Source organism: Aspergillus novofumigatus (genome assembly GCF_002847465.1).
Source record: "Aspergillus novofumigatus IBT 16806 chromosome Unknown P174scaffold_10, whole genome shotgun sequence".
Taxonomy (NCBI): Eukaryota; Fungi; Ascomycota; class Eurotiomycetes; order Eurotiales; family Aspergillaceae; genus Aspergillus; species Aspergillus novofumigatus.
The window spans coordinates 739,404-752,689 of record NW_020194283.1 but is presented as its reverse complement, the minus strand read 5'-3'; the positions used below and the strand labels follow the sequence as shown (position 1 = coordinate 752,689).

Below are 13,286 nucleotides of genomic sequence, written 5' to 3'. Positions count from 1 at the left end.
AATAGTAATAATATGCGAACGATCACGTTTGTGTTGCTATCTTGTGCTTGTCCATGATTTTGAATTGTCACTGTCAATTCCATGACATAGATGCTATCTCCAACATGTGAAGATGAGTCAGTCAGAATACGGCCTTCTCCGAATTGCGCCTTCTCGCACAACCGAATTGGAGAAGGTGGAGCGATTAATAATAGAAAAGATCAAAATTTGAATTCAGTAGGGCGTCATAGTAGTGGTGAAAACTTGCAAAGGATGATAAAACACCCAATTAGATTAGCCGAATCTCGAGGATATCATTGGCATCGCACATATGACAGGTTCTTCGAATCTACTAAAGCGGAAGGATTGCAACTTGTCGCCTTTTTTTTTTGCAGTCTATAGAGGTACCTTCTCCAATTTTCTCCAACTGATGGTAAACGGATCGAGTTTTCACGACTCATAAAGACGATACGATAACCTGTGCGTCATTTGTTGTTATATCACTTGAAGTTTGTCCCAACTGTCAACTTCCAGAGGTCTATGGCGCAGAAAACCAGGCAACATCTCAGCAGTGTGCAGCCTATCAAGTGATTCAATATCTACGGCGTCCTTTATAATACAACCATGGACAGCGAGCCCGAAAAGGACACTCGCGACCAAGAAGTTGAATATTTATACCTGGAATTAGACACTCCTCTACCGACACCATTCATCACATCACCTCCGGAACCAGGCCAGTCACCAGCCCCAGAATGTCCAGATCTGAAGAAGTATTCGAGTCCGTTTTTGTGGCCTAAATGGCGCAAGTCCATGATGACATGGATCTCCTGTGCAGTTACAGCATTGGCGGGTTACTCAGCTGGCGAAATCAGTCCGTCGTCGGCTGAACTGACCAAGGAATGGGGGATTAGCCAGGTTGTCTTTAACCTAGGCATCACTTTGTTCTGTGTTGGATTTGCATTGGCGCCGATGATACTGGCTCCGTTTTCAGAAATCAACGGAAGGAGGCCAATTTTCATTGCTAGTGGGATTGTCTTTGTCGGTATGGCGTTCTCATGAATGATAGACAGTAGTTCACCAATGCTAATCTGCGTTCAAAGCTTGCATCATTGCCTGTGGAGGCACTCATTCCTTCGGAGGAATGCTTGTTGCACGTTTCTTCCAGGGCGCAGGTGGATGTACGTCAATCCTCGCACCAGAACACCTCTGTTATCGCAGCTACTGACAGCCGCAGCGACGTTCTCTACCATGGTGGGAGGTGTGATCAGCGACATTTACCACGCGGAGGACCGGAATACCCCCATGGCACTGTTCTCCGGTGCTGCTCTTTTCGGTACTGGACTGGCCCCGATGCTGGCTGGCGCCGTTGTGCAGCACACCACATGGCGATGGGTTTGGTACTCTCACGCCATCGTCTCAGCCGTCTTTGTTGTTATAATCTATCTCTTCTTTAAAGAAACCCGAGGCAGTGTGCTTCTGAGTCGAAAGGCAAAAGCACTCAATACGTACTACGACCAACTCGAGAGTGCTGGTCATTACGGGGTCATCATGTCGGATAAGGAGACGATCAAGCGTATCCGGTGGAAGGTGAAGAGTGATGAGGAGAGGGCATCTTTGGCACAGATGATCAGTATCTCGTGCTATCGACCATTCCGTGAGTTGTCAACCATCTACTATCCGTCGAACGCCATACTAACCCAGGAACAAGACTTACTTGTGACCGAGCCAACCGTGTTCTTCTTCTCTCTGTGGGTATCCTTCAGCTGGGCAGTTCTATATCTTCAATTTGGCTCCGTACCGCTAGTCTTCAAGACCAACCACGGCTTCAACGTTGAGCAAAGCGGCGCCGTCTTTGCCTGTATGTCACCCACCATCCCGGATATGGGCCTCGCTGACAACTTCCAGCCATGTGTGTTGGTGTCATCATCATAACCGTCATTAGCATCTACCAAGAAAGCATCGCGCGACGCTTCGTCACTCTTCCCAAATCCGCCGAGCGACGGCTCTACTTCGTCTGCATCCAGTCCCTGCTCATGCCAATCGGTTTGTTCTGGTTCGGCTGGACGTCCTACCCCTCCATTCCATGGATTGTCCCAACGATAGCAGTTGGATGCGCTACCATGGGTATCTTCTCGGTCTACCTAGCAACCTTTAATTATTTGGCAGACACCTATCACCGATATGCCAGTTCGGCGATTGCGGCACAGTCTTGCTGTAGGTTCTCTTTTGTGCTCTTTTGTTCTTCACTACTGACTTGACGATCAGGTCGAAATCTCCTCGGTGGTGTCTTTCCGCTGGTAACCAACGCCATGTTTACGAACCTTGGATATCCGGGTGCTTCCAGTCTACTCGGTGGAATTGTAAGTTTCTGTATCTGTAAAAAGGGAGTGGGTGCTGACCTTGACAGGGAGCGTTGCTGTGTATCGTCCCCTGGGTCCTTCTGCTGTTTGGACCAAAGATTCGCGCCAGGAGCAAATTCGCAAGTGTAAGTTATCCACTATACAGTCTGCTGTGCATTACTAACTCTACCAGGAACTTGCACACTAGTTCGTTATTACCACAATAGACTATATAGATAATGATAAAGTTGAATTCAATTCAACTACCTTTTGAAACCCAAACTCCGTTGTTGCATACTATCACAGAAACAACCCACTGGCAAAGGACCTGACCACGTCACTGGAGATAACGCATCTTCTACCGGGCCATACATACCTGATTTCAAGTAGTAACCGCCGATCCCGACCCCCGCCTCCTCTCTTCTGAATATCCCTCAACCCCTTCAACAACCTCTCAAACTGATCCAAACTCCCCGCCCCAGGAATCTTCCTGATCCTCACCTCCTTATGCTTCCTCGTCCACCCCTTCGCACTCGGACTCAAATGCTCAATCGTATGCACCGCCACCTCGAGCTTCGGATCGAGCAGCGCGCTCACCTCGCGGTGCGCAGCGCTGAAGAACAGCGGGTCCACCTCGCCAAGGAGCCTGCATTCGGCCTCGAGCGCCTGTGATTCGATCTCTGGGGTGGTGGTCGAGGGTCGTAGGAGGATGTGTGTCGTGCGACGGCGTCGTCAGTGCCGGACTGGGTGTTTTCGGCTCTTTCTGGATGGAGGGTTTGGCGGTCGAGTTCGTCTGGGCTGGGTTGGGGATGGGTTTGGAGGGAGCGGGTGAGTACGGGTGCGTAGAGGTAGACGGGGGTCGGGTGGTTGTTTGTGCTGTGCGTATGAGATTTCGGAGCATTGTGCTTTAGTATGTATTGGCCATGGATGGTTATTTTGTTTGAGGCGAGGTGAGGTGAGCTGCGCTCTGTCTGTTTAAATCCGTGGGAATATACTTTGGGGAACCAGTCTGGGGAATGCGGGGAGGCGAATTCGTCCCATCTTCTCGGCGAATCGAATGCCGTCACTGACATCATGAAGCTGTCTACCTATGATTGTCTCGATCGGGATTTAACTGGGATGATGATCTCATGATGCGGACAGATATTTGTTGATGATCTAGACTTAATGTGTCGAGTATTTATTTGGCCGTCGCCAGGAGGCATAGAGTAAGCAATACTCGAATTTGAACATAAGGAAAGCGACGTCTACAAATAATACTTTAAGAATCACATTTATGGATTTGTGGCAGACCAATAACTGCTATCTAATACACTCAAGAGATCTAGCTTTCTGGTGCCTGACACCGTCAATCACGGAGCCCAACGTCGCGACAGCATTATGCATGGTCGAGTGAACATGACCTACTATGTACAGAAAATATGAGAACGGATGGTGATAAAATCAAATGAACGACGCCAACCCACACGCTCATCACTACCCCCAATGACCATAAAAGCCATCAAGCTGACCCATCCCACCACGAAGCCAATAGTCAAGATGCTAGCACCCGCTTTATCACCCGTGGTGATCTTACGGGTAGGAGTGGTCTGTCCCGATTTATCTCCCGAGCCTGCAGTCGGGTCGCTGGTACTGTTCCCGCCGGTGGTCGAAGTCACTGGTCCTTTGTGTTTCGTGGTGATAAGGTTGACCGACAAGACGTCTGTGACGCTGATTTGCTCCTCCATGCCCGTCCATCCATCCCATTTGGACGTGTACCACCGTACACCGCAGGAATTGTTGCCGTTTCCTGTGCAGCTTGCGGCGGCCGCCACGGCTGATCCCTGCAGCTTGGGGAGAATTCTGTCGTAGGTAGAGGGGACCAGAAGAGCAGTAAACGCCAGCCAGGAGGTGACGAGGCCCTTGAAGAGGATCTCGTTGTTGTTGCAGACTTCGTTCGGTTCGCACAGGACCTCGGACATGATATTGCCGCCGTAATTGGTGGGGAAGAATAGGTCGAGGGTGTTGTTGAGTAGGCCGTCGACGGCAGTTGCCCACTTCGTGTTGGTTCCGTTGGTCTAACTCTTCAGTATCTGGTATATTCTCGGGTTGATTTCTGGGGACGTACGTAATTCCACATGTATGCCGCGCCCATGAGGTAGGTTCCGTAGTTGTAGGACCATTGATTATTTCCCTGGCTCTTACAACCGTCCTCAATGTTGGTCGAGTCGGCGACACTCCACGTTTTGTTATTGAGCAGAGGCGACGAGCAACTCCAGTCCCATACTTTCTCGGCCCATTCGTAATATGTGTGGTTGTTGGTGTAACGAGCCAGACGGGCGGCTAGCTGGAACAACCCCCCGTTGGAGATGGCGTTCTTCATTGTATACCCCGCTTGGTACGTGTAGATCTGCCAGCGCAAGCCTCCTCCGCATGTTGACGTATCCCACCGATCGACCTGCGTGTTGTAGACACCTTGTGCGAGGGAAAGCCAGGAGTAACCTTCCGAGCGATCGGGGAATTGTAACTCTGCGGCGAGCATGGCTGCTAGACCCCAGAACATTTGATCGTCGTTTCCCTTGGCTGGTTAGATACATCGCGGCTTGCGTTTGTTCAATACCGTGCTTACCAAGTAGCTACTGTAGTTGGACGGCATGTAGTCGCCATCTCCAGCCTGCCATTGCAGACCCAAGCTCACTTCGCTGTTGTAGGTCTGGTCGCCGGTAAAGTACTGGTATTGCAGCATCGCCATGAACAGGGCACTACCCTCCCACCATTTCGTCGGAAACGCACCAGGGATTTGTCCCGACTCGTTGCCATGGTAGTAACTCATCGCGCCGTAAGCAGCAGTGCTGGCAGCATTTTTGATGGACTCTACTGCGGTGTTAGTCCGGCAACGCAGATTGCTGATAGTAACACCTACGGTCATCGTTGATATTGACATCGATCGCCTGTGCCAACGATGCAAAAAACAGTGTCGTCCAGAGGGCATTCCACCCCAATCGTGGTAATGATTGTAAGCGCATGGCGATGTTCTCCTCATGTGAATCGCCGCAGGACGGAGTTCCAAGGCGGAGAAATCCTGATAAGAGGAAGAACAAAGAAGCCGTCAAATGAGCCTGGCGCCAGGAGATTAGTCTCTCAAACTGCCATTCGCTGCAAGCAACCTACGTAACATGCCGAAATCAATCGATGAAGCAGCGCATCACTATTGGACAGTTGTGGAGCTGGGTGGGTAAACAGTTTGATGGCTGTGGCCTTTGAGTGGGCGCTATCTCCAATAATAGGCTCGCCGCGTGTCGAGCCGACGTATGCCGTTCAGCCATCAAAGAGTTTTACAATTTAAATGTCAGTAGTTGACACAAATGCCAGTCTTCCCCTGCTATGTATCCGGTTGTTCATTACTGATATATGTTTATCTGCTTGAGAAAAACATGGAAAAGGCTTGAGAGAAAAACCTCCAGGTACCAAATCTTCGAAAATTCAATTTAAAAATCAAAGTGAGAGAATTGTGTAATTGGTTGATAGCACAGTTCTGTGTGGCGGTTCAAGTGGGGCACATACAAAATAAAAGGAGAACTATTGGATCAGCAAAAGCTTCGAAAGGCTTGTTGTTGCTGCCTGGTGGGCATTATCATGCAGTACGGTAATTTCGACCACAAAACCAGCCAATACATCCATCCATCCAATGCCTGGAGTGTCTGCTCCGTAACTCTGCGGGAGGAGGTCAGGTACCGCTGATAATAAAAGGATATCGGATATCCTACCCCCGGTCGCATGGTAGAGTCAACATATGCAGTTCTAATGTGATGCCTGCAGTCACCCGCCCTCGACCAACGGTTTCACTCTCAGGACGCATGATTCCGGACTTCAGTCGGGTGTTACCTTTATCGATGCAGGTCGCTGGTCATGTTATCCTCAGAGGCGTGCATGCTTAGTGGACAGCAGTGAGCTTGAAGCCGGATGGCGGTCATAGAGTATTCGAATATGCGCATCACGACCCTTCTGTGAGCTTTTCCCGTCCCTCAATGCCCACCCGAGCGGTGTTCGGCCCTCAATGTTCCCTTTCGTAACATTAGCGAATCCTTGGACAAGGAGGTCAACACATCGCTCATGTTCATTTTGTAAGGCCCAAAGAAGCGGGGTTTGGCCTGTATGATCCGGCAAGTCGACTTCCGCGCCATACACAGCAAGATCTCGACAGCCTTGTCACGGCCTTCCTCTGCAGCCCATGACAAAGCGGTCCGGTGGGCGTAATTGACACGGTCTAATTGGGCAGACCTTTTCAGAACACTTAGAATCGTTTCGTGGTGGCCATTATGCGCGGCAAGCATCAACGCTGTGTCGCCATCTGCATTGACGGAGTCAATACTTGCCCCGTACTCCAACAGAAGACAGGCCACTGCCGTATGACCCTTCGAAGCCGCCAATAGCAAGGGAACAAGCCCCGACTTGTTGCGTGATTCGACATTGCTCCTTTCTCGAGAAGCAGGCGAAATAGCTGATTCAGATCCATTGATGGCAGCGCAAGTCAGGGGAGTCCCGTCCATTGCGTTCTTCGCTTCCAAATCAGCACCTGCTTCGACAAGCATTTTCACAATGTTCGAGTTGACAGGGTGCCCGCATTTGGGGTGAGTTACCAATCTAGCATCGAATTTGGAAACCCAAGTGACGGTTGATCCAACGTGGTAAGGCCCAATGAAGGACAGTCGCATGGTCCACATCTCGGGCGTCAAGCCTGGCTCCGTTCTCCAGTAGTTGCTTAACAACTGTGCACCATTACGTCTGTATACCGCCAGCATAAGGGGCGTTCGCCTATCTTTGCCTGCCGCGTTGATACCGACAGCTGGTTAAGCAGCCACTTTACGACAGGCAAGTTTCCCATTCTTGCTGCGCAACGAAGTGCCATATGACCATACGGATCGGGTCGGTCAATTTTGCCCTTCTCATGTATCGACTCCAGGAATTCTGCATCACCAAAGGCAACCGCAGACGTCACCGCGCACCGAAGACTATCATCAGCAAGATCCACGCCCTTTGTCTGTCTAAGAAGGAGCAATACCACCTGAAGACGATGATTTCTGGCAGCATATCTCAAAGGCGTCCCGTAACAGGAGAAACGATAGTCAGCGTTCCTTTCAGCAATGAACGTATTCGCTGCCGTGCTCAGCCGCAAATGAGAGTGCTGTCCGTCCCCAAGCGTCTTTTGCATTGATGTCGAGACTCTTTTGCAGCACCAAATCGAAAAGGCCGTCTTGTTCTTGCTGCGCCGCCTCCATCAATGCCGTCCACCCTGTGTCCCTGTCCCGTTGATTAACGTCTGCTCCTTGGGCCAAGAGCCGGTATGCGAGATCATGTTGTGCGAAAATGGCAGCATGTAGCAAGGTAGTAGGTGATTCTGGTAAGTCGAAGGCGGCTTCTCTTGCTTGTATTGCGCCCAAGAGCAGCCGTACTTTCTCTTTGGCCCTACTCCTCCATGGCCGCTTTACGGGTGTGTTACCATGGATGTTTGGGACTGTGAAATCCGCTCCGGCATCGAGAAGGAGCTTCAAAATTCCGGCTTTAATCCAGTCGCTTAGCGATAGATCTAGAGCACTCTCCTGCCATGGGTTAGTCGCATTCACATTCGCGCCATCTTGATCAGAAGAGAGACGGCCATGATCGAATTGGCCGATATGGCAACATGCAGAGACGTCTGACCTCCATGCGCCGTCATGTCCACGCGAGCTCCTCTTTGTAGCAAAAGCTCAACAACCGCTTCCTGTCCCATATCTGCCGCAATATCAAGAGGTGTGACCTGGTGCGCGTCAGTCGCATTGATATCAGCTCCAAACCCCAATAGGAGTATCACACCCGGTATGTGCTTATTTATTACAGCTTGAAACATTGCCGTTCGCCCGAGGCTATCTCTTTGGTCCACGGCTATGCCTCGGCGAAGAATTGACTCGAGCAAGGCTGTCTGCTTCCCCTGCTCAAATTCAATCACAGCACTTTCCTCCACAGAACGAACATAGTCAAGATCAGTCATGGCATCCAGCAATAATCGGCAGCCTCAGTGTGTCCACTCCGGGCTGCAATCACCAACGGTGTGTCTCCATAGATATAACCCCATGACTTTAAGTTATCGCTTCTGATTTGTGTACAATAGGGGTCGATGCCAGAGTCCAGTAACCAACGAATGATCTCTGTCTGTCCGGTACATGCAGCCTTATGGAGGGCAGCCTCCCTATAAACGCAATTGAAGTAGCCCTTGGGTGCGTAATCCGTGAGCCGGTGAATAGTGGCAAGGCTGCCCTTTCTTGCCGCCCATTTGAGGACATCATCTTGGCCGTTCTTGGTACTGACGGTGATGGAATGCAACGATGGCATGAAGGCATTGTAGAGATGTCTGCATGTCCGCGCAAGAGCATTCCACGAGCGAAGCGGAAGTAATTCTGCGACAAGCAAGAGAATCTCATATGGTAGGATCAGCATGCGGCTATCCTGCGTCAAACCTGGCGATGAATTTAAGTCAACCATTTCTCCCATGGTCATGATGCTGTCTCAGAACTTCTTACAAACGAAGGGATATGCACACGGCACTGCCTAATCGGGTATTGTTGACACTGCCAAGAGTCACTGGGAGGATTAGCCCTTCACGTGATGCTGCAAAGGAAGTATATTCATCATCCCTCAACCAAATCTAAAGAAAACATTCTCTTTTCTCTTCGCAATCCCAAAAACATTGGCATGGAATCAACCCAGGGTTCAAAGGCCATATAAATTGGACTAAGCAACTGAGCCGCTCTGCTTCTTCGAGGTAGCTTGCGTTCTCATGCAACATGGTCCATATCATCGCTCTGCCCAGCGAGCTTCTTACTCTCATTGTCTCCTACGTCGATCCATCATCTTGGAAAAGTTTGCGCCAAACATGTCGCCTTCTCTCGTATTTCACTACTCAGTTGCTGTTTGAGACCTTGAAACTGTATCCTACCCAGGACAGCTATGAGATTATGGATGAAACTTTGAACGGTTCAACTTTGGAGGATGCGGTCAAAAAGGCGTATATCAACACGCGTGAACATCCATATGTTAGTATTCCCTTCTGATCGTCCAACGAGTGGTATATGCTTACAGAACTAGGACTCAGATGATGAGGAAGAAGCCTCCTTTCCCAGAGAATTTGAAAACAGAATTCCACGCCTTAAGACCTTGTCAAAAGTACAAAACGCTGTCTTGCAATTTGACAAGCGTTGCGGCCTGTCTAGGCATCATTGGATTATTAAACCTCCTCAGACAGTCGCCTTTCGCAAGAAGGCCCTCAGTGTCTTCTTTGAATGGCTGGCTTCACTCGAGGTACCTCTGCAATCCTTGGGGATTCAGCATCTGCAGGATATCAACATCAAAGACGACGAACTATCTAATAGAATCACTAAAGTGCTGCGGAATTTGCGATCTCTTCGCTTAAGCATTGTGAATGAGCACAATACTGCCACAACAGAAGATCCTCGAGAACTTTGGGACCAGGACAGATTCGGTCTATTTCCCGAGTCTCAGTCCTTTTTTACAAAGCTTCCGTCAGTGTGGCTAAAACCAACCGCGTCCTCTCTTGAACACCTGACCCTTTTCTGCGACACGTGGTTTGGGTTTCGCCCAAAGCTTGGATTGAGCAAGGTCCACTTTCCGCATCTCAAAAGTCTTGTTCTGGGAAATTTTACCTTCTTCAGAGACTCCCAGCTAGAGTGGATCCTCTCACATGGAGCCACCTTGAGTGAACTGTCCCTGGACGATTGCATGATTCTCTATGATCTGTCTCTTTTTGAAGACAATCTGGGTGAGTATTCTTTCAACAAAGACGAGATGGAACTCCGCCTTGAGGATGACGGGGAGGCAGGGTACGGGTACTACCGCTCCTACAACAAGCGTTGGCATCATTACTTCGATGCTTTCCGAACAAGGCTGCCTCGTCTGCGCCAGTTTCGCATTGGGACAAGTGATTGGACTCATGGTGTACCATTCGAGACCGAATCTGACATGAGAATCGGCTTACTTGATGAAAGGTATGGTGTGTTCTATGATGGGTGGGTGCCGACTCCATATGTCGAGGTCAGTTATTGGCCTGAACCTTGGGAAAGAGGTCCACCGAACTGCAATAAAGAAGATCGCAAGTCCTTACGCTTACTGTTCGACCACATTGGGCAAGAAGTCGAGGAGAGTTGGACATTGCATGGAATTCGGGTTAAAAATCTCATAGAGGTCAGGTCATGATGCTTGGTCTGAATTTTGGATAGTGCTAGACATGTTACGGTAACAAGTACATCGAGTGCACCGCATGCGATAGCATCTGAGGAGTGATCCAAAGTTAAAAGTAGATCATTTCTACAAGGTGGTCTCAGACGCAGAAGTATGACGTACATGATAAGAGTGGGATGTCAGGTAGTACATCAGAGCGTTTTCCTACCACCGGAGGACAACTCCACCTTCATTATCATTCCATCTACCGGCTTTGCAGTCACTTGCATTGTCTAGCTGAAACGTCAATGGGGTTGAAATGTCCGAAAAGAAGACTGGCAAACTCACGTTGAACAATTTGGATTTGACCGCGTACTGTCCTCGCGGATCGAGAATTGGCTCCCCTACACTGTCCCTCTTGACCTCACCGAGCCCAATCTTCACAAATTCGTACCGCCTGACCGCACAAGCCAGAATCACTTGTGCCTCAATCGTCGCAAGTCCCTGGCCAATACAGCTGCGCGGTCCTCGCTCGAACGGGCGCCATGCGCTGGCCGGTATGCGATCAGCACCGGCATCACCAAGCCATCGCTCCGGAACAAAATCATCCTTTGACTCCCCGTAGACAGCTTCATCACGATGAATGAGCGTCTCGCAGTTGTACATCAGGACTCCGTCAATGCACAGCGACCTTCCATCTGGCAACTGGATATACGCACCCGACCCCTCGGGCACGAGTCTCCCCGTTCCCGACGAAGGGTATACACGGAGTATCTCTTTGATTACGGCGGAGGTATACTGCAGCTTCGTGAGGAGTTCTCCGCCGTTCGGCGTAAGAAGCTTATCACGAACTGCTGCCGGAGAAGGATCAGGCCCAAAGACGTCGTCGAGTTCACGGCGAATAGACTCAAGAACACGAGGTGTGCGGCTTAGCTCATAGAATGCCCACTGCAGAAGGATGCTAGTCGTGTCATGACCAGCAAACAAGAAAGTTTTCAGCTGATCGCAAGTCTGATCGAGGACATGTACATCCAGATGCTCGATATCCTGTAGGCTGAGGGCGAGGACACTGCGGGCCATCTTCTCGTTGGTGTTGGCTTCCTTCAATTCTGCGAATTTGCGTTTGATGTGCGTCTTGATGATGGCATTGAGTCTGCGAGCCAGGGTATATTGGTGCCATATCACCAAGGGGTTCAACGCTTTTGCGCGCACTGAGCTCTTTCTGTGATAACTTGCAGCCAGCTCGTGATAGAGCTTGACCATCTCGCTCTTCTTATCTAGGGGAAGCTGCGCTCCCAAGTCCTCGTCCATTGTCACTGCCCCTACACTGCTGTGTGAGCACCAGCACGTTCTCCTCGGACAGTCGGGTTCCTACCGATAATATCAAATGTGAGATTGGTACATGTCTCAGCCAGACTAAACTCTTCGCCAGACTGGGCATAACGATCAAGAGTCTCGAAAAATGGCACCGTCTTGGCCAGTATACACGGAAGCAACGTCAATAAATGCTGAGGCGCAAATCCAGGATTAAACCGTTTGCGAAGCCTTTTCCATTCCTCACCCTGTCTTTATGAGCCAAGTCTCCATATTAAGCATACTACTTACGGGATGGACATACCTCGGAAGTAAGAATCGAATGAGGGCCCATCAGATACTTATAAGCCTGCAGCGTCGGCGTCTTGGGCATACCATACGGGAACTGCTTCGAGCTCCTGGCTACCTGTTCTGCGATCTCGTGGCTGCAGACAATGCCCATAGGATGCTGTATCGGGCGTGCATCGAGGAGATACAACGGTGGGTTACCAAGGTGGGCCTTGATTTCCGCGAATACATGATCTCCTTTGTATCAGTTGGTGGTATATGAGGAAGTCCGCAAGATGAAACTTGCCAATATGCCTGTTCGGCTCACCGCGGGAAATAAAGGCGTTGAGATCCTTCATATGGCCCCATACACGTGACGGCTTTGGCTGTGGCCATGCTGCGAATTGCTTGGTGCGATAGTACTCGAGCTTATTGAGTATCCAGAGAGCCAGCAGCGGAAGTGCTGCTATGACAGAAAGAACTAGGAACATGCCCGTAGAGATGATGCAAGTATCTTGAGCTGGGTGGTGAGAGAAGTTGGACATCCGAGAACGAAGTCGGGTCTGCATGTTTATGCGGGGATCATCCTTGGCGGCCTGCAGGATGCATCCTGGTAGGTGATGAGCTATCTTCGTTATCATCCTGGTGCAATATTATTTTTCTCTTAGTCTAAGTTTAGACTGTCAGTACCAAGAGAACAAAGGTCTGCTGCAGGAAACGGAATACTGACGGTGAGGTTTTATTGAAGGGTGATGAAGCGGATAACTATATATTCGTACATAAACGGAGGACAGTGGCCATCGACTAAGTGTGCAAGACGAAGAAGTTAATGGATATGAAGGAGCAATCAATGGCAAGTCTTAACGCTTATATACCCCTCAACATTCTAGGCCAGACAATATATGCCAACCAGATACATTGTATGATTTTCTAGCAGTAGTAAAGCGAAGCACACAGTGCGAGGAGTATTCGCTGCTTAGAATATCTAGCCTTGATTGGCTTTCACACCACAAGCAAATTGGCCGAATGGCGCAATGGTAGCGCGTTGGTTTTCGGCACCAAAGGTTGCGCGTTCGAATCGCGTTTCGGTCGTATCTTTTTGCTTTTTCGTTTTCCCTCCGGCCTTTATTCCTCAAATCTATCTACTACACCTTTCGCCCCCTGAGTATCTCAAATTTCTGTGTACTCGCTTTGATT

At 49.8% G+C, this 13,286-nt stretch overlaps 6 protein-coding genes and 1 non-coding gene across 7 annotated transcripts; 3 read left to right on the top strand and 4 right to left on the bottom strand.

Moving 5' to 3' along the window:
* Positions 1–603: 603 nt before the first annotated feature.
* Positions 604–2,526, top strand: P174DRAFT_435517 (MFS transporter; the record flags this gene model as incomplete). The annotated part of the gene is made up of 7 exons (XM_024825938.1): positions 604–1,021; positions 1,080–1,157; positions 1,214–1,837; positions 1,885–2,193; positions 2,245–2,339; positions 2,387–2,464; positions 2,512–2,526. The coding sequence occupies 7 exons, from the start codon at positions 604–606 to the stop codon at positions 2,524–2,526; spliced, it is 1,617 nt and encodes a 538-aa protein (XP_024678016.1).
* A 247-nt stretch (positions 2,527–2,773) lies between these two features.
* On the bottom strand, positions 2,774–3,391 carry P174DRAFT_507700 (uncharacterized protein; the record flags this gene model as incomplete). The annotated part of the gene is made up of 1 exon (XM_024831395.1): positions 2,774–3,391. The coding sequence occupies one exon, from the start codon at positions 3,389–3,391 to the stop codon at positions 2,912–2,914; it is 480 nt and encodes a 159-aa protein (XP_024678015.1). The 3' UTR covers positions 2,774–2,911.
* Positions 3,392–3,507: 116 nt separating this feature from the next.
* P174DRAFT_470768 (glycoside hydrolase family 76 protein) lies at positions 3,508–5,612 on the bottom strand (the record flags this gene model as incomplete). Its single annotated transcript, XM_024830593.1, has 5 exons — positions 3,508–4,375; positions 4,426–4,875; positions 4,927–5,171; positions 5,221–5,335; positions 5,469–5,612. Coding segments are annotated over 5 exons (1,605 nt in total), but the record flags the coding sequence as incomplete, so codon positions are not given.
* Positions 5,613–6,022: 410 nt separating this feature from the next.
* P174DRAFT_516072 (ankyrin repeat domain-containing protein) lies at positions 6,023–8,825 on the bottom strand (the record flags this gene model as incomplete). Its single annotated transcript, XM_024832276.1, has 6 exons — positions 6,023–6,448; positions 6,484–7,112; positions 7,142–7,362; positions 7,448–7,892; positions 7,922–8,292; positions 8,379–8,825. 6 exons carry the CDS (start codon positions 8,823–8,825, stop codon positions 6,216–6,218), a joined length of 2,346 nt encoding a protein of 781 aa, XP_024678013.1. The 3' UTR covers positions 6,023–6,215.
* A 188-nt stretch (positions 8,826–9,013) lies between these two features.
* On the top strand, positions 9,014–10,544 carry P174DRAFT_455067 (F-box domain protein; the record flags this gene model as incomplete). The annotated part of the gene is made up of 2 exons (XM_024829289.1): positions 9,014–9,367; positions 9,420–10,544. The coding sequence occupies exons 1-2, from the start codon at positions 9,119–9,121 to the stop codon at positions 10,542–10,544; spliced, it is 1,374 nt and encodes a 457-aa protein (XP_024678012.1). The 5' UTR covers positions 9,014–9,118.
* P174DRAFT_507697 (cytochrome P450) lies at positions 10,533–12,615 on the bottom strand. Its single transcript, XM_024831394.1, has 5 exons — positions 12,397–12,615; positions 12,127–12,344; positions 11,884–12,070; positions 10,857–11,830; positions 10,533–10,801 (listed from the first exon to the last, which is right to left on the bottom strand). Exons 1-5 carry the CDS (start codon positions 12,578–12,580, stop codon positions 10,721–10,723), a joined length of 1,644 nt encoding a protein of 547 aa, XP_024678011.1. The 5' UTR covers positions 12,581–12,615; the 3' UTR covers positions 10,533–10,720.
* A 494-nt stretch (positions 12,616–13,109) lies between these two features.
* Positions 13,110–13,181, top strand: P174DRAFT_t176. Its single transcript has one exon. It is a non-coding gene; the product is annotated as a tRNA-Arg (tRNA).
* Positions 13,182–13,286: the final 105 nt, after the last annotated feature.

What these genes read in the sequence shown, in the direction of transcription:
- P174DRAFT_507697 (XM_024831394.1), bottom strand. Translation starts at nt 12,580, where the DNA reads ATGTTCCTAGTTCTTTCTGTCATAGCAGCACTTCCGCTGCTGGCTCTC. An exon ending in TGAGCCGAACAGGCATATTG is followed by an intron (nt 12,345 to 12,396) that starts GCAAGTTTCATC and finishes GATACAAAGGAG; the next exon opens with ATCATGTATTCGCGGAAATC. An exon ending in TCAAATCCAAATTGTTCAAC is followed by an intron (nt 10,802 to 10,856) that starts GTGAGTTTGCCA and finishes CGTTTCAGCTAG; the next exon opens with ACAATGCAAGTGACTGCAAA.